The sequence below is a fragment of the Juglans regia genome, chromosome 11, assembly GCF_001411555.2.
Source record: "Juglans regia cultivar Chandler chromosome 11, Walnut 2.0, whole genome shotgun sequence".
NCBI classification, from domain to species: domain Eukaryota; kingdom Viridiplantae; phylum Streptophyta; class Magnoliopsida; order Fagales; family Juglandaceae; genus Juglans; species Juglans regia.
Genome location: NC_049911.1, coordinates 5,686,394 through 5,709,458, shown reverse-complemented (window position 1 = coordinate 5,709,458; position 23,065 = coordinate 5,686,394). Strand labels below are relative to the sequence as shown.

The window sequence follows — 23,065 nt, the reverse complement described above, 5'->3', positions numbered from 1 at the left end:
GGCATATTACAAGTATGATAATCAACATGAGCTGTTGATTGTGAAGAGGCTGACATTTCAGAAACTATCCTAACATGACTAGTTATATCTTTAATTATCAAAATTATTATTTGAAAATATAAAGGATATGATGCAAAAAGGACATACACAATTACTAATTGTGTATCCCTTCGTTTGACCCTCCATTCTTCTAGTCTTGCTGTTGTAGATTGTAGATAGTTCTTATGGAAAGCAAAAAGGAGTCAGAAATATACAACTAGTTTATTAATTTCCTCAAGCAAATTAAACTGAGTGATATATATATATATAGTTTAATCTAAATGGTTGAAAATATGTTTTCCATGATTGTTTACGCGTTAAAAATAATAATAATAATAATTTGCATTAATCTTTCTACATTAATGACTCGACATATTTAGTAGATCAACTTAAAACCCGCCAAGCCTGCTGCAATATGCCTCTAATTTGCCTTGCTTTTCCACTAAGATGGATAATATATATGAAACATTATTTGTATGGTCGGCATGTACTGCATGCATGGAATTCACACAATATTGTTTGCATTTTAATCCACATAATTTTCAAAAAAATCTTGCTAATTATTATCTCTTACAAAATTTGAATTGATACACTCCAGCTGAAATGAAAAAGATTAAAAAATGGTCAATTGTTGAGAAGAAACATAGTTTTGTTAATGTGGTCTGATGATAGTATATATATAGACTATCATATGTCAGATATTGGTGTTTCTGAGATAAAAACTACCTCTTTAGCTTTGTGTAATAGTGCATTTAGAGAATTCCTCTTTTCCCCTCAGGTAGTTGTGCCTTTCCTATCCCCCTCATTTAGTGTTGTTTTTTTAAAGTTATATGGGGTAGAGTTGGAGAGAAAGCTGAGTTGAACACATTTAGAAGCCTGTGAAAAGTCTTCAATTATTTTGTGTTGGCTGTTGGTTCTGCCACGTTTCTTTCTTATTCCACCCCCCCAACAAAAAAAAAGGAGAGTTGGCTTTGGTAGTTTGCTATTTCCATGTTACTCATTGTTCTGTTTTTGCAGGAATGCATTGCTTGGAATTATTGGAAAGGGTGGTTTACGTTCATTGTATGCTGGGTGGGGAGCAGTACTCTGCAGGAATGTTCCTCACTCAATAATCAAGGTCAGTCTAGTTTTTGATTGTAGACACAGGTCTACAATATTAGGATGACATTTTTTGAGAGAGAATTGTCATTTAAAATATTAGGATGACATATCCATGAGCTTATTTGATTTATTCTGCTGCTTGTCCCTTGAACTGGTCTCTCCTTCTCATGATTATTACCTTAATATGCTTAGTATAGTCTTAGTATAGTTACTATAGATCTTTGGATCTTTTGTGTAAAAAGACTATTAGGGTAATCCATAGTGTAAGGTAAAATTGTGAAGCCTGCAAAACTTGGATGTGTATAATATTTTCTCTATACTGTTTTGTGCATTTTTTTTTTAATTTTCTGAAACATATTTTCCGGCGATTTTTACTCGCCGGAAATAGTTTTTTATAGCATAAATATTTTTGTGGCGACATAAAATCGCCACAAATAGTTTTTTGCGGCGAAAATTACATGCTGCAAAATACTCCATAGCGGCGATTATTTCAAATCGCTGGGGAAAATAATAATTTATTGCGGCGATTTATTAAGTTTTTGTGACGATAAATATCGCCGGAAATAGTAGTTCTCAGCGATTTCAAAGGTAAACCAGAGGGCTATTTCTGTCCATTTTTTTAACATTTCCGGCAGACGAAAGTCGCCGGAAATACTAGTCTTTGTGACGATTTTTTCCTATCGCTGCAATTGATCAAAAATGGCTTTAGGATAGTGGCGAACCTGCAGCGATTTATAAATCGCCGCAATTGATCAAATGCAGCGATTTCTAAAGGTATTTGTGACGATTTTGACCGCTGGAAAAGGCTAGATTTCTTGTAGTGTCTACCACATATTCGGCTAGCTTGCTTTCACATGGAGGGAAAAACTGTCGTATGTTCCAATATCTAGAGGAATCATGACTGATTGGGACACATTTGTCACGGCACTACTAGTTAGTTTTGGACCAAATGATGATCCAATGGAATTCTTACTAGGCAGAGATAAAATAGGATTGTGGAGGATTATAAGGCTCGGTCTGAGAATATTTAAACCTCCAAATTTGAGAGCAGCCTATAGCTTAACTAAAATCTAAGAAGAGAATGTGAACCAACAGAAAAATATCACAGACCAACCATATCCTACTCACCTGATCCTGGAATATTAATTATCCTAAGAATCAAACAAAACCAGATGAAGGCTAGAAGATAAAAGAGGTTATGTTACTATTGTGATGGTAAGTGGAACCCGGGCTATAAATGCCAAAATCCTAAATTTTTTGCTCGAAGAAGTGTTATCTGAATAGGAAGTTGAACCTAGGCAAGAAGTTATTATATTTGAGAAGGAAGTAGAGGCTGAACTGGGTTAACGTTGTGTTTTGCACACGTTGTGCCAAGTTTCGACAACTCAGGTCTTTGAAAACGAGCCCAGCACAATGTAGAAAAGACTGTGGCTTTGAGAGGGTGGCCTAGGGGCCGGGTAACCTCCGATGCCAAAGTTAGTAAATATTCTTGGATGGTAGCAAATAAGTAAGAGAGTTTAGGAATCAGAGAGAGTTTTTTGATACCTGGAGCTTGTTATTTATTCCTTTTTTGGGAGGGTGCATATAGTCTTTTGTTTCTTCATAAAGTATGTGCGTTCTTTTTTGTATCTGCTGTTAGACCTTCTTTAATGCAGCTAGGGCTGAGCAAAAATCTGACAATCCGACTCCAAATCCGGCTCCGGTCCGGGTTTGCTCCAACTCCGACTTGTCGGAGTCAGAGTTTTTTCCCTATTGGAAATCGGAGTAGGAGTCGGAGTCGGAGTCATTGAAGAACCGACTCCGACTCCAACTCCGCTCCGATCCGCCTCCAATTTTATACATATTTTATAAAAATATGTGTTTTTCTATATATTAATCATTTAAAGTTTATACAACTATATTTTATATAGTTAGTTAAACTCAATAATATACTAGTTAAATAATATATTTATACTATAATATATAGACTAAATTGACTAATAAATAATAATAGTTTAGTATATGACTATATTTAAATATCATATTATTACAAATTTACAATATTATTACCATGTTACATGTAAGTTGTAACACTAAATTACTAATGTATACATATAATAACATCTAATACTAATGTATATATAATATACTATAAACACTAAGATGCATAATAACATCAACATGTAATACTAATGGATTAACACTAATCTATAAATTTAGAATAACATATAATACTAATGTATAATAACTAAAGTATTATTCATATAAATGTTATATAATAATATCATGTATTAATTATATTTTTTGACTTAATAAATTCTCAACATATTCCTTTTGATAAATATATTAGTAATACTAATATACATTAGTATATTAATTAGATTTATGTTCTAATACTAATACTATTAGTACTCCACTTTAAGTCTATATATAAATTACTATATAAACCACTATAGTATTAATTACTAATACTATATTACTATATGATACTATTAACTATAGTGATATACTAGTATTAATATACTAATACTATCAGTGATATAGTTAGTATAGTGATTTATACTAATAGTATTATATAGTTATACTAAATTAAAATCACTATAGCAAATACTAATACTCATATAGACTATAATTATAACTTATAGTATTATACCTATACTAAATCACTATAACTAATACTAATATTTATACTAATACTATTATAGACTATAGTTATAACTTATAGTATTATACCTATACTAAATCACTATAACTTATACTAATATAGTTATGCTAAATCACTATAACTAATACTAATGTAGTTATACTAATCATTATAACTATATATAGTATTAATATCACTATTAGTATAATATATAGTATTAATAATAACTAATACTAATATAACTATTAGTATAACTAATACTAATACTAATACTATTAGTGTATTACTAATATTTATATATATTAATATATATATCAAGTATAAGAGATTAGAGATTTAATATATATATAATATTAAATCACTAACATACTAATAGTATGATACTATAGTATTAGTAATTATACTATAAGATATAGTAATAGACTAATAGTATAATATATTAATACTATATTATATATAAAATAGTAATACTATTTTTTGAATCTTCATTTCATATACAGTGCCTTTTTTTTAATATTCATATATAATAATATATATCATATATATAATATAATTAAAAATAGGTTCATAGTAATTACAATAGTATACTATAGTAACTATACAGTGCCTTTTTTTTAATCTTCATTTCGTATACGGTGCCTTTGTTTATTGTAGTGATTAGTTGGATGTAGATATGGAATCATGGATGATGGGAGTACATGTAAAAATAAGACTTTCTTTTTATTTTTAATTTTTGAATGTATGTTAGTATGTTACTTGTTTTATTTAGTTGTATTTTTTATTATAATCAAAAGTTTAATAAATTTGGATTGTAATTTTGAGAAAATTGAAATTTGAAAGCCCACAATTTTTTTTTTTAAAAGTGGGTCAAATATGAAGTTAAAAAAAAATTGAAAAAAAAATCAAAAAATCGGACTTCGCTCCGAAAAGTCGGAGTCGGAGGCGGAGCGGATTCTCTACATGTCGGAGTCGGAGGTCGGATTTGACCTCTGACAAAGTCGGAGTCGGAGTCGGAGTCGGAGGTTGGGCCCTCCGACTCTGAAACTGTTGGTGCTCAGCCCTAAATGCAGCATGGCTCTACATTGGTTGTATAAATGTGGCATGTGACTTAACTGCAGCGTCATTAATGGAGTATGGTTCATTGTCCCCTGATCCGGTTTATACGAGCCTTAGATGACTTGATGTTGATGAATCGAAGGTCTTTCGAATTTCCTGTGCATTTTGTGTAGATCCCTAGTTTTCAAGGGCGGCCATAGAATGTTAGGCTGATCCGTCTTGTCGACTATTCAGCGTCCCTCCTTGGCAAGCGTTCTGTTCCTTGCACGGATAGGGAAGCTTTGGGCTGAGTTTTGGGCTGAAACCCGATGGGCCTATCTTTGGGGAATCTCTTTACAGTTACCCCATTAATTCTTACTGGATGGGTCCGGGAGGAATTCCTTTCATTCCTTTTGAACCCTTATCCCGTCAAATTCTCGGCCCACCTTGACCCTTCGCATTTCACATATGTGGCAATACGACGTCAGTTTTGCTTTGGCATTGAATGGTATTGACACCTTTTCGATTTATGTGTTTCATAGCCATTAATTTCACACATTGTGTCAACATATATGCTTTATAGAGGTTGTGCTACTCAAGGGATCTAGGTACTTGAGAGGGACACGTGGAGATACGCGGAGTTATGACGCCTCGGGATGGTGATTGTCGACCCTGCCTATATAAGGATTCCCTTTCATGTTGAGAAGCCCATTGTATTCATTCTGTCTTTATCATGTCATTCTGCAATTTCTATTTCTTACTTTTCTTTCAAAATTCCTTATCATCTCTTCCTGTCCTTTGTAGCTCCGAAGAAATCTTCGCGTTCAGTAGGGCGAGTGAGACCTTCTGGCGTTGTTCATGCTGCCATCGGTTGTGGCAGAGCTCTTTTAGATGACTTTGCTGGGTTTTTATGTTGGTCGGTTGTTACCTCCGATGAATTTGAGGAGTTGAGGGCGACCTACAAGATCCCATCAAAGATGGAAATTTTCAGTTTCCCCTCACTTTTGTTTTGAGGTAAAACTATCTTTAAACTTCTGTTTTAAATTCTCTATTCTCATGTGTTTTTGAGTTCCTCACTCATTCCCATATTTTCTTCTAAAAATCTAGAATTTATCACCTCGGAGTGTACTACTATCGGGTTCAGTGGAAAATGGAGTAGCACGATCTCGTTTCGAAGTGCTACAAGGTAATCACGAACGCTAGCTTTGGAAATTGATGTGATATTTCCACTGTTATGATATTCATGGATGAATTGCTGAGGTATATGAAACTCGGTTGGCTGTGTTGAGTGGTTGGGAATTGTTGTGGCTGGTTGGGTATCTTGTTATCGTTCATGATGCAGGAAAGATGTAGAGAGTGGCTGATGTGGTGTTGGGGATTGGTTATGATTGGTGCGATAATGGAGTCTGTGAATGGGTCAAGTGACTGTTACACATTGGGGCTTTTTGGGTATTGCTGTTTGCAGGGGTTTTTTGTTTTGTGGACTATTTAATAGTTTAATCTTAGTCTATCTTACTCTTACGAAGATGGAATGTTCTTAACTATGTTAATTATGAGTGTAGGTATTAACGTGTGAGTAAATTTCTCTATTATAGGTTATTGTGACACGACTTTATTACAAGCCCAAAACATAGAGATTACACTACAAGAGTCAGGTAAGCGGGGTTTCTATGCTAGATTTGCATAAAAAGAAATAAACTGAGGTTGGTTTGTAAAAATGTGCATGTTGTTTTTAACCTCAGTAGATGTTTTGCATTCACCCATGGGATATGTTTGAAAGAGAAGATAAGTGCTTTTGACATAAATAGTGTAGACATGAGCAATATTTAACATGTTTCTAAAATGTGCAAAAGAATGAATATAATATCTGTAAATTTTTGTATATATGATATGAAAATGATTTGGATCTATTTTTGATCAAATAGAAATTGTATGAAGGTGTTCAGCACGTGGTTTGATATGATATGGATATGAAAAACCTTTGACATACTTATCTGTTTTGATTCTGATTCTGAATATGGTTATGATATGATGATACTGGTTCATGTGATATGGTTGGTACCAAGATGATATGATATGAGTGCACCCACTTTGGAAACAAAGTGGTCTTTTATGTGTTCTTTCCTATGTGCACACTCGGGGCTCCGAGATTGAAAAGGGGAAGTTTCACAATATGATACTGCCTGGTTTGGCCACCCGGGATAGCACAACCCTACCACGGGGGTTAAACATGGTATATGATATAATATGATATGATATGATATGATAAGATGAAGATATTCGGTTATGTTATGCCAAAGTGTTCTTGAATATGAAAAGATTGAAATGTCACTCTTATTTTTTTGATAATACGTATTGAGATATGCATATGAAAATAAAATGTTTTGCTTTTGCATACCAAACTTTCTAAAAATGGCTCATGTTTGCACACTAGTATAGGTTTTCTGCTTACTGAGTTGTTGATAACTCACCCCTTATCTTCATTATTTTTCAGATGATATTGATGACCCAGCTGGGGGTCAGGAATAGAAATTGGAGTTTAAGTAGATATGGATAGAAGGTCGAGTACCTAAGGGTACCATTGTTAGAAGAATAGTTTGAAGTTCCTTTTGACATTTAGATTTATTGAGACTTAAGATGTATCAGTTTATTACGTTAAGATTTAATTATGTTTTGGTTTAGTAGGACTTATGGTTTTATTAGTTTGGTATGTTATCACTACCAGAAGATTGTGGACCCCTTGATTTATTATTATTGCAGTAATGATTATGTGGAGTTTGTAATGTGTTTATATAGAAGATATGAGATTGATTTTGCTTATGAAGTCTTTTTGGAGATTTTTAGATGTGTTGGGAGACATGTTTTTAAGTGACGTGTAGTAATTCTCCAAGCCACCCGGGTTTGGGGCGTTACACCCACAGCTCCTCCAGCCAGCCCTGTCGTCCCTTACCCCTCCACGCGTGCCTCGGTTTCCCTTGGGTAAGCCCTTGCCTCAGCTTACTGGGTGTTATCCCCGTGTATTGTGTGTGCATCTAGTTTTATTCTTATAAGTGATGTACGTACATAATATATATATTATATAGATATATATAAGTGTTAACTTAATAGATGAGTACTATTACCAATTCACCTTAGCGTAAATTCCAAATATATGTTTCGGATGCTAGGTCTTTTTTGGGTTATGTACTTTAAGTGGGTTTTATTTTTAAGTCTCATAAAATATTATTTTGTGTAGATAATATTTTAATAATATTGTTAACTAAAGAAAGTAAACCTATTTTTAAGAAATGAGTTTTTCATGACGTATTTTATAAGATTTTTAGAGTAGTCTAAGTATTCTATTAATTTATAATATGTTGTCGGTACTTTAGATATTTTAAATATTACTTTTTATTGAGTTTTATAATTGTCTTAACACTTGTTCGATTAAATCTCTTATTCGGTACGAATTCGATTAAGTGGATATTGATGGTTTTAGAAAATGATGGTATTTTAGGAATTATGAGAACTTTAGGTTTGATGATTTAAAATAGGGTTCTTTAGCAATTTATGTTTGAATATCGAAATACGTAATTAATTGAAAATTTATAGAAATTACGTGATTTTTTTATAGGTGACGATTATTATTTGTTCGGCTTTGTTGAAGAATTTTTGAAAGACTAAAGAGTCAGGTAAGCGGGGTTCTTATGCTACACTTTGTATAAAATAAAATGATCTGAGGTTGATCTTGGAAAATATGCATGTTTTGTTATGAAAAGAAATTTTGGAAACGACCTCAGTTATTTATTCTGTATTACTCATAAAATTCTGTATAAGAAGGAAATATTTTCTGTCATGAGTGGTGTAGACATGAGCTTATTTTAAGATTTTGTCTCCGACTGTGCAAAAGAGAGCGAATATGAAATTTTGTATATAAATTATATTTTTGTGATCTAATTCAGTTCTGTTCTGAAAATGTTTTGTACTCTGATATGATAAGATGTGGTTTCTGAAACCTCTGGCATGATATTCTGTTTCTGTTCTGACCGTAACACAGGTGTAAAATTGTGGCCTCTGTTTGGGTTGGTACCAACTTTTCTGTTTCTGGTGCACCCACTTTGGAAACAAAGTGGTTTTCTGCGTGATCTTTCCTATGTGCACACTTGAGGCTCTGAGAATGATAAGGGGAAGATTCACATTCTATTTCTGCTCGGTTGGCTGCCAAGGTTTGCACAACTTTACCACGGGGGTTAAACATGGAATTATGTTCTGATATAATGTTTCAGTTATGCTATGCCAAGGAAAATTTTAATAAAAATATTGTGAACATTCGCTCTGATATTTTTGATAACATGTTCTGACTCTGCATTCTGAAAATAAAAAGTATTTTGTTCTGCATTATGAAATCTCTAAATGCTCATGTTTGCATACTAGTATATGTTCTCTGCTTACTGAGTTGTTGATAACTCACCCCTATCTCCATAATATATTTCAAATAATTATGAGGCAATAGTTGGAAATCAGAAATAGGGAGTGCTTGCAAGTTTGTTGACCATAGAAGACTAAGTGCCTTAGGGTACAATAACAGTTGGAGAGTCTTTTGGTAGTGTTGATATTTTATGCGGCTTTGGTATTTTGAGTAAGGGATATTCCTAGTCGTTGTGGGAAATTTTATGTGTATTAATGAGGCACCATTGATGTACCCTTATGTAGGAACATGAATATGTGTGTTGAACAAATAGGTTAATATGTTATGGAGATTCTGGTTTATTTTAAAGTATTATTGGAGATGATTTTAGGTCATATGAGTTAACTTTTCGGACCCTCGGGGATGGAGTGTTACAGTTGTGCTACATTTTTCACTCAATTTCCAAGGTACTACCATATGCTCTGATCATCAGAATTCTACTTTTGAAGTTGGCTTTCCAGATACATCACACTAGTTTGGCTTCTTGTGCTAATTTTGATTAGAATTTGTTCTCCTCTTCTTGGGCAAAACTCCCAACCCTCTCTCTCTCTGTCCCAATTGATAATGGTAGCCCGACCAAACACCCTGAAGCAAAGTCTAGTGATGGAAATTTTGGCATCTGACATGTCTATTTATCTAGACAGGAGGACTTCAATTTTTGGGGTGGGGTTGAGTACCTTGAAACGAAGTTTGTTAATAAAAATTTTACCAGCATAAGTTTCTATAGCTAGCTAGACAGGACTTCTATATGAAAATTGTTCTTGTGCGTTCTAAATTAAAGAGTGGTAATTGTTTCAGAATGCTGATACTGAAATGATTGTGGCATTTGACTCCATTGGCACAATTTCATTGTGGATTCTGAGCTAATATCTTGTTAAGTGGTATAAACCTCTTGTATCCTGTGATAGATATATAGTGGCATTCTTGATGTTATATAATAGGTTGCATACGAACATTTGCTCTCCCGACCATGTTTATAGCTCCTATGACTTCAAAAATCATTTTACCTTGCTGCCAAATAAAACTTATGTTTTCTTTTATGTATTTTGGTTGTCAGGTTATGTTCATCTGTCTTTGAGCTATTTAACGAATACATTAAAGCTCCCACATTTTTTTGTTTTTAATGGGTCTTAAATTTAGTTTCTTTGACAAAAACCCATGGCTTGAAATAAAAATAGTTTTTTAAAACCCACCACTTGAGTGCCTCCAACTAATTTGCATTGCCTTTTAATCCTCAACCTCAATTCCCACATGGAATTTCTACCTTTGCATGGCATCCAAGAAATGATGGCAGCATCGCCTCCGCTGGTCGTATGGCCATTCAGTCATTTTGTGCTCCACAATGCGAACATTCCAATGTGGTAAGTATAGTTATATTTTGCTGGTAAGCTCTACTTTAAAATTCTCTTATATTTCATTTGCTTGAAGTCTCTGTTGTATTGCTAAACTTGATAAACTTGTTTTGTTATACCCTAGAAATCATGGTCCTTGAGATTCTAATGTGTTTGATGGCTAAAAGTACCTCTTTGTCCTTGAGGTTTGTGTTTGATAGGCTACATTTTTGTCAGTTCTAAAATATTTTTTACTTGACAGGCAAAATTACCAAGGTTTTCATTTAGATGATTAGTGCTTGTGTTTTTTTTTTTTCATCTTTTTCTTACTATCTTTTTTTATGTAATTAAATTTTATTGTGTCTTGTAAATTACATTTTTAACCCTGAGATTTCTTTTGAGCAAAATTTAGATAAATTTGGTCATCCCTTTGTGCTATGACGCGCTTTGGATTAGGTTCATTTGCGATTGTTTTTAGGAATAACACCATATGGTATGAGTTTTTAGAAGTAAGACCATCCAATAATTTTTCTCTCCATTAACATGATCTACAAAAATGTGGTCAAATCGTTAGGGTTAGCGTACTAAAGAATGTCAAACAGTCGTTGTATTCTTGTTCCTTTCTATTTTACATTTTTATTAATTTAGTTCAAAACATTCAACTTTCACGATGATCTTCATATATACAAACAATGTAGACATAGGCATGAGCCTTGCAGTAAAAGAAAACTATACATGAGTTGGGAAGATCAATTTTATGAACAAAACAAATTCTATTCCTGTAAAACAAAATAACTATCTTCTTAATAGCCTAATCATGTGTAAAACAAATACATGCCCGTAGGTAACAAACACTACACTTTACAATGGTTGTATATATCCCTCTTAACTTAACTTGTCCAGAAACCATGTTTTGATTCACATATCTATCTTTGGTTTGCTATCTTTGCTACTACCAATTTAATAATTATTTTTTATAATTGAAAAAACTCAAACACTTTCACATTATTTAGTTGATTATCATATTAACAATTATTATTTTTCTCAATAATTCTCAGTCTTAATAATTATTTCTAATTAATATACATTTTGAAGAGTATATTTTCCCATATAAAAACTGTAGCAACATTTGAGCATCACACGAAAATAACTATTGATCTAGTCCGACGGACACACTGCTCGAAAATTCCAAGCATCGTAAGAAAATAATTGTTGATCGGGATCACCGAGCAAGATCAGTTTGATTGACATACTACCCGTTTACGCCAGCCTCAACAGGGCATACGTGCATTTCACATGAAATCTTAACTAGTATATATATAATATATATATATATAAATATAGCTCGTCATTGATTTCTATTGTGGTATGCTTGATCAAATCTCTTGAACTGAATAGACGATATTTGTCCATCATTGTTGCTGATGTTCTTGAACTTTCTTGTTTTTGGCCCTTCATTTTTTGTTTTCTCGTAATGGTTGATAAAACAACCAGCCCAATCAGAAATTATTTTCCTGAGAAAAATACAGCATAATTTCCCATCTGCTAGTTATCTTTTGGATATTGTTATTTACCCTTACCTTGTTGGTTCAAACTTGTTGTCAGGTCCCTGTGATTCTTGACGCAACAACATTCTCAATAAAGTTGCAAAAGCGGAGGCTTTTAGTTTTAGAATGTCTGAATCAAGCCCCAGTTGATGGTGCATCTGGGAACTCATATGGCACTTCTGCAAGTTGTTCCGCGTCTTCAAGGACTGGGACCCCTAACATGATCTCACTGGTCCCAATCACCATTAAACATTTCTACTAAGTTACTTCGAGAATGGTTGAGACATTGCCAGAAGAATTGCTGGTCTGTGCTACCAATGTTTCCCATATTCAACTGACCTTAACAATGCCATTCGTGGAATGAGGGAATATTAATAGCAAGAAGTGACTTCTTCCTTTTGGTTATTTAATAGGGAATATTAATAATTTTTTCGTTTCTTAAAACCAAACTAAATAATGAAATAGTTATTTCATGTTCAACAAAGCAAATATATCCTTAATGCTAGTTATAGTTTTATGAACCTTTCAATTCGAGTTGGTTCTTGTATTAGCGTTTCTTTTACGCAATTCCTCTCTTGACAGGGATTTTAGGTTCCTAAGTCGGGATTCCATGTTTCCCCAGCCCCTAAAACCCCCATCTATATACCTTCTGTGTCTGAGCTTTGGCCCCGCAATAAAATATTTCCATGGCATGCATATCTCTGTCGGATACTAGTGTTCTACAGGTGTCCATACACCTCTTGGAGCTAGCTACGGATAATTGGTTTCTGTTGAACCAAATAAAATCCATCTAACACGAGCAATTGGCCTTGTTTGTTTTCACAGATCAGATTAGATGAGATGAATTGAGATAAAAGTTGAAAGTTGTATAAAATATTATTAGAATATATTTTTTTAATATTATTTTTATTTTCAGATTTGAAAAAGTTGAATTATTTATTTAATTTTGTGTGAGAATTTAAAAAAATTATAATGATTAGACGAGATGAGATGAGAATAATTATGAAAACAAATAAGGCCTAAGAGTCTGATGAATACTAAGTTGGCTCATACAAATTGAGACGTTGAGGGGATTATCTGCAAATAATCCGCGCAAGAGTGAATGAAAAATAAGGTCTGAACATTTCATGTCCTAAGTTACATAGGTGGCAATAAGCTTGGAACTCTTCTAACTCAGTGATCATTTTAGCTAGCACAAAACGAGTTGGCAATACATTCCGAGCAATTTCCATAAGAGTAGCTTAATTCAGTCTATCATTTCTTTCCAGTTTCCACATTTGTTCCCGCTATTTGATCCTAGGGCCCCCAAAACCACTGGAATTATCAAGACCCGGGGCTTTATAAGCTAATTTGACAGAAAGTGAACCTGAATTTCCGAATATTCTTAACCGAAACCGACAGCTCATATGAAATTAATATGGATATTAAGGTATTTTCTACGGAGTAAGATGTGGGTGTAAATATTAGTCCAAGTCAATGTAGAAATAGAAAGTCTTTCACGCGGTCTAGCAACTCAGGTCATCTTCCACTTTTAAAAGTCTTTGCGTATGTGGTGGAATCACTCCAAATCAACGTGGAAATGATTAGAGTTTCTAAGTTCTAACTTTAAAGTTGAGCCAATGAACAGTCCAGAGTCCTGTATTTCACGCGGTCTAGTTAGACCTGTGTAAGATATTTTCCCTTTTTAAAGGTCGCATTCATCTATCTATATCAGTAGAATTAAGGTGGAGAAAATTAGAGTGAGTATTTTGTCCCTAGCTGCTACCAACACAAAAACAAGCTGATTAATTAGCAAGAAATCATGGACCCAGGTCTGCGGCAATGTTTTCCAAACAGGAGGCCGTGGCCTTTGGTGAAGTGTTTGATGTGGGGATTAGTGATGTTTGTGCAATTCAGTGAGCACAAAGGTTGCTTGGAGGAAGAGAGGATTGGTCTATTACGACTGAAGGCGTTTCTGAAATCCGATTATCACATTGGCAACCGTCTTCCCTCCTGGATTGAAGGCGCAGATCAAATGAGCAGTGACTGCTGTGGTTGGGAGGGAGTCTCGTGCAACTCCACCACGGGTCATGTCATTGAACTCTCCCTCCATGATATAAAACAACACCTTTATACAGAAAGTTTCATCGATTCAACAGCCACAATTAACAAGAAGCATAATTGGTTGCTGAATGTTTCCCTGTTTCAGCCTTTCAAGGAGCTAACAAGTCTTGATTTGTCCGGCAATGAAATTGGTGGTTGCATAGCTAATGAAGGTTTGGTTTTTAATTTGTGTCCCTTGCTGCTGCTTCAACTTTCACACTACAACAAAACCACCACCCCATGCTATGATTTAGTTGACCTTGATTAACCAATACAATGAAATTAAAAAGAAAAAATAAACATGGTGAACAAAAGGTCCCATATTTGGTGCATTTTTCTTGTGTTCAGTCCTTACATGAGCCTTCATTTCTCTTAGCTTTCTTTCCTACAGTACATTTCCAATAATCTTCTTGCAGGTTTTGAAAGGCTAGCTGTATTGAGAAGGTTCGAGGTATTGAACCTCGCTTCTAATTACTTTGAAGATAGCATTTTACCATCCCTAACTCAACTTTCATCCCTTACCACATTGGTTCTTGCGCATAATGATCATTTGGGAAATTGGGCAACATCTGCAGGTATTCTTGTATGCAGTCTTCTTTCTCATTATATAGATTTCTGATTATCCTTTGGACTTTCTTTTTTAAGATACAACAATATTTCTAATAGTAGATACAATTTTAGTGTATGTAAATTTCGCACGTCTATTTTGATACCTAAATTTGCTCACTTTTTAGAAAAAAGAAAATACTTGAAGTTTGAATATCTTAAGACTCTACAAATCATTTCCTTTTGTAAAAAGGATCTCCTAAAGTTCTTGCCGTACTTGAAGGTCTCAAGTGGGAGAAAGAAAAACACATCAAGTGGGTCCTATACCATTTATTAATATTTGTATAAATCGGGCATCCTAAATTATAGCATAGGGCCCACTTTATATTTCCATCTCTCTCCCACCGGCGGCCTTCAAGTTCGAGTTAAGAGCTTAATCGGTAGTTATATTTCTAATATATACAACTTTTCTTGTAAATACTATCGATGACTGCATATTAATTGCTTTTTCATTTTACGAAATATGTAAAAGTACAGGTTCTAAAAGCTTGTCAAGATTAGAGAACCTGGAGACATTAGATATTAGTTACACTAATTTCAACAGGAGCACCATATCATCGTTGAGTACTGCAGTCAAATCATCATCCCTTAGGAATCTGAATCTTGACGGACTTTGGATGGGAGGACACTTACCTGCCCAAGGCACGCATGCATGTTGATCTGTTTTATTAATTTATATAATTTGCAGTACTGAATTCCCATGCATCATCCTGTTTTATTTTCTATGTTTTATTTTGTGCAGAATTATCGGCGTTAGAAAACTTGGAGAGGTTGGATTTAAATGGCAATGGTCTCACTGACGGCTTAACACCCAAAGGTAATTCATGAGTACTACTTAATCAGGTAGACTACGTACCTTTCGGAATTTCAGAATTTCCAATTAGAACCATCTTTCATGTTTTAATTTGGTTGAGATACTAATAATCAAATCAGGTTCTTGATATTGACAATATCATTAATTTTTCTAGCAACTTCTACCAATAAACTTGATATTAACATCATAAATAAGAAATAGGCCAATATTCAAGCTTGAATATTCATCATATATATTAGAATTACCACAATAATTAAAATCTTAGTGAAATAAGGAAGCCATGAAGTAGAACTAAAAGGATATTATTGTGTTATTGAATTTAACAATTGATATATTTTTTTTCTTCAGAATTCCATGGTTTGTCTAAACTGAGCAAGCTAAAGCACTTAGGTTTAAGTTCCAATCTCTTCGGGAAGCAAATTTTAAGAGTTTTGGGTGCCCAGCTCCCAGCCCTCAAGTCTTTGAACCTAGGTGACAACTTAATCGAAGGGCCTCTTTCTATCAAAGGTATATATGTGCATTTAAACTTGAGTTTTTTTAGATGCTTGAATTAAGAAATAGCATTGTTTTGGTCAAGATTAATACCACGAAGAAATCTTACGCCAAGTTGAATTAATCTTAATTATCAAAATTATATACCAATATTATTAGCATTTATTTTGATTTTGATTATCTTGTTATCCTGCTTGTGGTTATATTGTGATAGAGCATGCATGCTTAATCAAAATATGGCTAGTTATATGTACTGCTGATCTTGATCTGGATCTCTGATCAGTACGATAATTTCAAACTGACAAATGTGTTCATTCACTATGTGATATAGAAATGGCTAATCTAAGCAACTTGGAGGTCTTGATCTTGCGAGACAACCTACTTACTGGAAGATTACCAATCCAAGGTAATAACTGATCCACTAATATCCGTTTAAGGCCAAGATAAATTATGCAAGTTAATGAGAGGGAATTTGTAGAATTTCTCTTTCTCTTTAATATTAATCTTTTTTTACCTTTCTAAATATTTTCTCTCATACTGTCTATCATCAAATCCCCTGGTAGATTTGGTAAATTTAAGTAGGTTGGAGATTTTAGATATGCGTGGAAATCACTTCACTGGGAGTATTTCTCCATATATTGGGGCACTATCTTCGGCAAAGGCTATATCATTATCTGACAATGATTTCAATGGAGATTTCCCAACTCAAGGTACGTGAGTATGAAAAGCAAATTAATCACCCATCTTCAATTCATTCATTAGGATTGAATGCGAGAACAAGTTAAAGATAGGCGCTAATGGTTGCATTATTTAGCTATTCTCATTGGTTCCCACTAGAAAACGTAGCATTAATTAACCATTCTCTTTTTTAACTATAGATATAAATACATATAAATACAAATTTATTTGTTAAAAAAATTAAAGTGACGGAACTGTCCAATTTGCACCTCCTACTAATTTTATTTCTTATGATAGATTTGTGCAGATTGAAGAAACTTGAAGAGTTTGATATTTCTGACAATGACTTTGAAGGGATCCTTCCTCAATGCATAAACAATATGTCATCACTAAGAGTGTTGGATATATCTAATAACCGTTTCATTGGAAACTTGTCTTCATCTCTGGTAGCCAGCTTGAGTCCCACAACTATTGAGTGTATTGATCTCAGTCATAATCTTTTTGAGGGTCTGTTCTCATTCAGCTTATTCGCTAATCATTCAAAGCTGAAGGTGGTTCGATTTATGAGTGACAACAACAAACTTGAGATTGAAACAGAAAATCCAGTCGGTTGGACCCCATTATTTCAGTTAACGACCCTTGTATTGTGGAATTGTAATATGAACAAGCTAACCGGCAATATTCCGAAGTTTCTCTTTGATCAGCACATATTGGAAGTAGTTGATTTCTCTCACAATAAGTTGAAAGGAAGCTTCCCGTTTTGGTTGCTAGAAAACAGTACAAGGCTACGACTGCTAAGTCTTAGAAATAATTCTTTTGAGGGTCGATTTTATTTACAACCAGAGCACCGTATTAATGTTGCTTGGATGGATGTCTCAAGAAATCACTTAGATGGGAGACTTCAAGAAAATGTTGGAAACATAATGCCATATTTAGAAACTCTGAATCTTTCCCGAAATCATTTTGAAGGTGATCTTCCATCCTCAATTGGTGACATGAGTTCTTTAACCACATTGGATTTTTCCTTTAATAGATTCTCGGGGAAGGTACCAAAGGAATTGGTTTCCAAATGTACATCCTTGAATATTTTGAATTTACAAAATAATGGCTTCCATGGTGAAATCTTCTCGAAGCATTTCAAGTTGAAAGCCTTAACTGTGCTTCAATTGGACAACAATCAGTTCACAGGGACAATTCCCAGTTGGATAGGAAACTGCATACGAGAGTTTGGGGGAGTTCTTGTCATGAGTAATAATTCTTTTGAGGGTCACATTCCATGTGGATTACTTTCAACATCGCTAATAGATCTTTCTCATAACTCACTTACGGGACCTTTACCTTCTTGCTTGGATAAACAATCTAATGTGCTTTTGCAAGGGAATAAGCTTACAGGATCTATACCAAAAGCTCTTTTCAACTCATCATCTCTTGTGACATTGGACGTTAGAGAAAACAACCTTTCTGGCACCCTTCCTGTTGAAATCAGTACACTTTCTAACATAAGAATACTTTTGTTGAGAGGAAACAATTTTAGTGGTATGATTCCAAACCAGGTATGTTTGCTAAAGAAAATAGGCATAATGGATCTTTCAAGGAACTCCTTTTCTGGGACAATGCCGCATTGTTTTCACAATATTACCTTTGGGAAGATAAATGCTACTGATCTTGCATTTTCACAAACTTATCCTATTTTTGATATATGGTCCCCGACAAAAACTCCAACATATGAAAGGCTTCTAGAGAAAAATTCTCCGGATGCCAATACATATATACTATATGATAGACAAGTTGAGGTTGAGTTTATAACGAAGTACAGGTCTAGCTCCTACAAGGGTGGCATCCTTGATTATATGTCTGGATTAGATTTGTCATGCAACAAACTAACAGGTGGAATCCCATTGGAACTAGGACAATTATCTTCAATTCATTCACTAAACTTGTCTTACAATCAACTGACAGGTTCGATTCCAGAGACATTTTCAAGTTTGGCATCAATAGAAAGCCTAGACCTTTCTCACAACTATTTGAGTGGCAAAATTCCCTCGACATTGATTGATTTGAATTTTATGGGAACATTCAATGTTGCATATAATAATTTATCTGGTAAAGTGCCAGATAAATATGAATTTGGGACTTTTGAGAATAGTAGCTACGAAGGAAATCCATTTCTTTGCGGACCACCGTTGGAGAATGGCTGCACCACAGCAGATAAGTCAAATCCAAAACCAAGAAATCCTTTAAAAGAAAGTGAGAGAAAATGGTATGAAGTAGATCATGTAGTCTTTTTTGCAAGCTTCTCAGTTTCTTACGTTATTTTCTTTTTGTTGGTAGTTAGTATCCTTTATATTAATCCTTACTGGAGGCAAAGGTGCTTCAATTTGATTGAGGATCTCATGTACTGGATTTATTTTACAGTTTTGATACCCCTAAAAAGGTTGGCAAATCGACTATGTTGAGATTAGATATCCCCTGCTTACATGGAAATCTTTAAAGGTTGTGATGATAGCTAGTTGTGTGCTATGCATATGTATTTTATTATCAATAATGGTTGTTGTGGTCTAATATTATGAATCAAGGAACTCAATTCCCAACCTTTTTCTATAGAGGACTGGTTTTTAATTGAATTTGATTTCCTGTGCTTTTCTTGTATTGAAGTATAATTATCAAAGATATTAATCGAAGGAGGTACATATTTCTATTTTTATTGGTGAAGACAAGCAGCTTTCAATTTTGTTTCTCCAAAAAAATGTAATGGTTGGGTGACTAAGTGGATAATTCGTACAGATGTTGTTATGACTTCTTATCAGTAGGATTAGGACTAGAAATATTTTAAATTTTATTTTTGAAAAGGTTAGGCAAGTAGTGTCCTTATTAGAATGCACATCATAAGAAAGTAGCTAGTACCATAAGTTTCATTAATCTTCACTATACAACAATCTCCAATTGTGGCTAAAGTTTTGTACATTGTAACCGGAGTTTCAAAATGATGTTTGGATGTATATTGTCACTGAAGTTTCAAACTGAGACACAAATTAAAACACCTAAATAATTGGTAGTTGAGTGGCAAAATTACAAAAATTTCTTCTGAATTGGGATTATATGCACAATTTTGATACATGTAGCTAAAGTTAAATCTAAAATACTGACGGATGCGCAATATTGCTCCAATCAAAGGAATCTTCACCATTTCCTGCAAAATTTATGTTGATCTCCCTTCTCAAGGCAATCCAATGCCATCAATATGAGAAGGCAGTCTAACACCATCAACTTGAAATCTGCCAATTCAATATCATCAAACTCAGATCCCTACATCAGAGAGCTACGACCTTGGATCACATTTACTTGAGAGAAAATTTGAGAAAAGTTGGATTTAACTATCTTTGGGCAAGTAAGCAGGCAATTTGGGCAAGCAACAAGTAGCCAAGCAAAGAGTAGGGCGAACAATGGAATAGGATGGAGAAAGTATTAAATGGGCGATGTATTTCGCAGGCAAAATTTAGGTGAGCAAGTGTTGTAAATTCCGACCTAAAGCACGGAAAGTATATTTCCCCTTGACTTTCAACCTAAAAATAAAAAATAGGTTTCCTGAGTCCTGCCTGGAAGTGTATCAAAGTCCTCCGATCTGGTGCAAAAATACACTTCCCTGCCTGTCATGAGTCTGGCTTATTATAGATGGATGTCCCTCACTTAATTACTTTCAGTTGGTCGACTATCTCACCTAGCACCATAGCAGATTGCCTTCCTTCTTCTTTCTCTTAGTTGTGAGTGAGCTTGAGTGACACACAAAGAGAGAAACCTAGAGAGAAAGAGTGGTGCGCCTGGAAACTTATCCAACATGTCATCTAGGTGAGAAATTGGAAATCTATACTTCACCGTGATCCTAGTATTACCCCTGCTATCCACACACATATTCCATGGACTGTCTTTCTTGGGCACCAATTGGGTAGGAACTACACACGTGCACATACTCTCACAAATGTATCCCCTCTCCAGCAACTCCAATACTTAGGCCCAATTTGGATGTTGAGATGATCTCATCTCATCTCATCTCAACATTCAAACTCCACTCAAATATAAATATTTTTTAATTTCAAATCTTAAAATTTTCATCTAATCATTACATAATGATTACAATTTTTTCAAACTTTCAAACAAAATATAAAGAATAATTCAACCCTTTAAAATCCCAAAACAAAAATTATATTATAAAAATATTTTAACTTTATAATTTGTTTTATTCAACTTTTCTCTCTCATTTTTCAATACCCATAAAACATCTTAACTCAAACTATTTCACTACTATTTATAAATTATTTTACTACTATTTTCATATTTCTCATCTCAACATCCAAATAAGGCCTTAATGTTGCAACTCCTAAAACTCCTTGGGGTTGTGTCTATACGTTTGTCTGTTGGACAAGCTAAAACCTCACACCAAGTCAATCTAATATTGTATATTTCTCATGGGTGGAAGGCTTGGGGAAAGGTCCGTGGGCATTAAATTCGCAAACTCATATATCATCTATTGCACCTTTGGTGGTAAATCACGACCAGCTATGCCACTGTCGTCATATAGCACCAAAACATGCATAATTCTCTCTTTCTCCACCTCCTCCTAGAATCTAGCCATAGGCAGAAGATTGATTCTATTTTTAGCCTCTAGAGCAAAAACAACTCCCTCCCTATTAGGGGATAAAACGATCTTTTTCCCTTTAATGCCAGAAATAGGTATTTTTGCACCCATCGCGAACCATGCTCCAATCATATTACTAAGGCCTGCCTAACCATAAGTGGCAAGCATCCATGGACACCATGTCGCACCATGCATTATGAAAATACTTTCGGCCAACCAAACAAGAGACCAAACACTGCCAGTCGACTATGACCTCACTGCCTTTCTTCAACCACGACAGCTTATAGGCTTCAGGGTTATGGTTTGTTTTTGAGTTCGAGCTTTTGAACTTCTTCCTCAGAGACCATGTTCTCACAACTAAAACTATTGATGATCAGTTTGAACACTTTCTCAGAAACTGTGTAGGTAGTGTGAAAATTATTAGTTCTCAACCAGTTTTCTCCTGAATCACCTTTTGGAGTTAATAAACTTTTTCTAATGGCGAGGGTCTTCTTACCATATTTATACAAAATTTCTCCATCATCATCTTCCTTGTCATAGACGGGTTCTCCAATGTCCTCAACATCTTCCTTGTCATCCTTCTTAATCAAAAGGTTTTTGCCCTTTCGATTGGAGATGATTTTCTATAATCAATTGCTCGATGACTAGGCTCCCCACATCTAAAATGTCAAATATTGTTGGCACTCGAACTCTGACCTTGAGTTGGCTAATGACTAGGACAAGTATCCTACGAACGAACTCAGCGTGTGTTCTGTTCGCTCCTAGGCGCAAGTTGCCTAGTTTGCTACTCCTTTACGAACCAAGCCCGTTGATAGGCCTTACACACAGTCCACAAAGAGTGGAGGTTGAGGATGTCTTGCCAAGGCTGCCGCAAGGCACCCAAATACTATGTCACCATATGCTTTTTAGTTTTAGAAAGATCATTCCAAGACACCAACTGATAGAACTCCTTGGTGTAATCATCAACAAACCTCACTCCTTGCCTCAACGTGTGAAGTCTCTAAAACAAGGTTTGAGTATATCCGTAGAGCAAAAAGTGACACTTCATCTTCTTCTTCATTTTCTCCCAATTGCCAATATTGGCCTTGATCTATCACTCCAAAGATGCTTTAATTGTTCCCACCAGGTTGATGCTCAACCCTTAAACTTAATGATGACTAGTTTCAACTTCATACGATTTGGGACATCCTTCTAGTTAAAAACTGCTATACCATATGCAACTGATCGATAAGACCCTCAACCTGCGGAGTACTAGAAAATTCAAGTAGATTAATTTCAAAGCTTAGGTCTCCATGATGCTCCACCCTACCATGATACTCCTGAAAAGAGCACAATTGTGATATGGGTTCTCGAAATTGGAGTCAAAATCATGATCACCCCATCTGATCCTCAAGATTTTGTGCCCCTAAATGCTAGGTGAATTCAACGATTTGCCTTTGCAAATCAGTAATAATCACAATCTACATGTTACAATCTTGGTGAAGGGCTTTCTCATTCAAAAACTGCCAACGACCTCTACCATGAGCCACTAAAACTAATGATAAATTACCCAAAAAAAGGCTAAAACTCTAATACAAACTGACATCGAGCTGAGTAAGAACTATTGTAATGACTAGTTAATCTACAAAAACTAGAGA

At 34.6% G+C, this 23,065-nt stretch overlaps 1 protein-coding gene across 1 annotated transcript in view; it reads left to right on the top strand.

Moving 5' to 3' along the window:
* The first annotated feature begins 13,897 nt into the window (after nt 1-13,897).
* LOC109019297 (receptor-like protein 13) overlaps nt 13,898-23,065 on the top strand; it is a 63,836-nt gene continuing 54,668 nt past the window's right edge. Inside the window, exons 1-2 of the mRNA XM_035682740.1 lie at nt 13,898-14,378; nt 14,622-14,780. Coding sequence (XP_035538633.1) covers nt 13,925-14,378; nt 14,622-14,780 — 613 coding nt within the window. The 5' untranslated portion in view covers nt 13,898-13,924. The remainder of the gene's footprint in view (nt 14,379-14,621; nt 14,781-23,065) is intronic.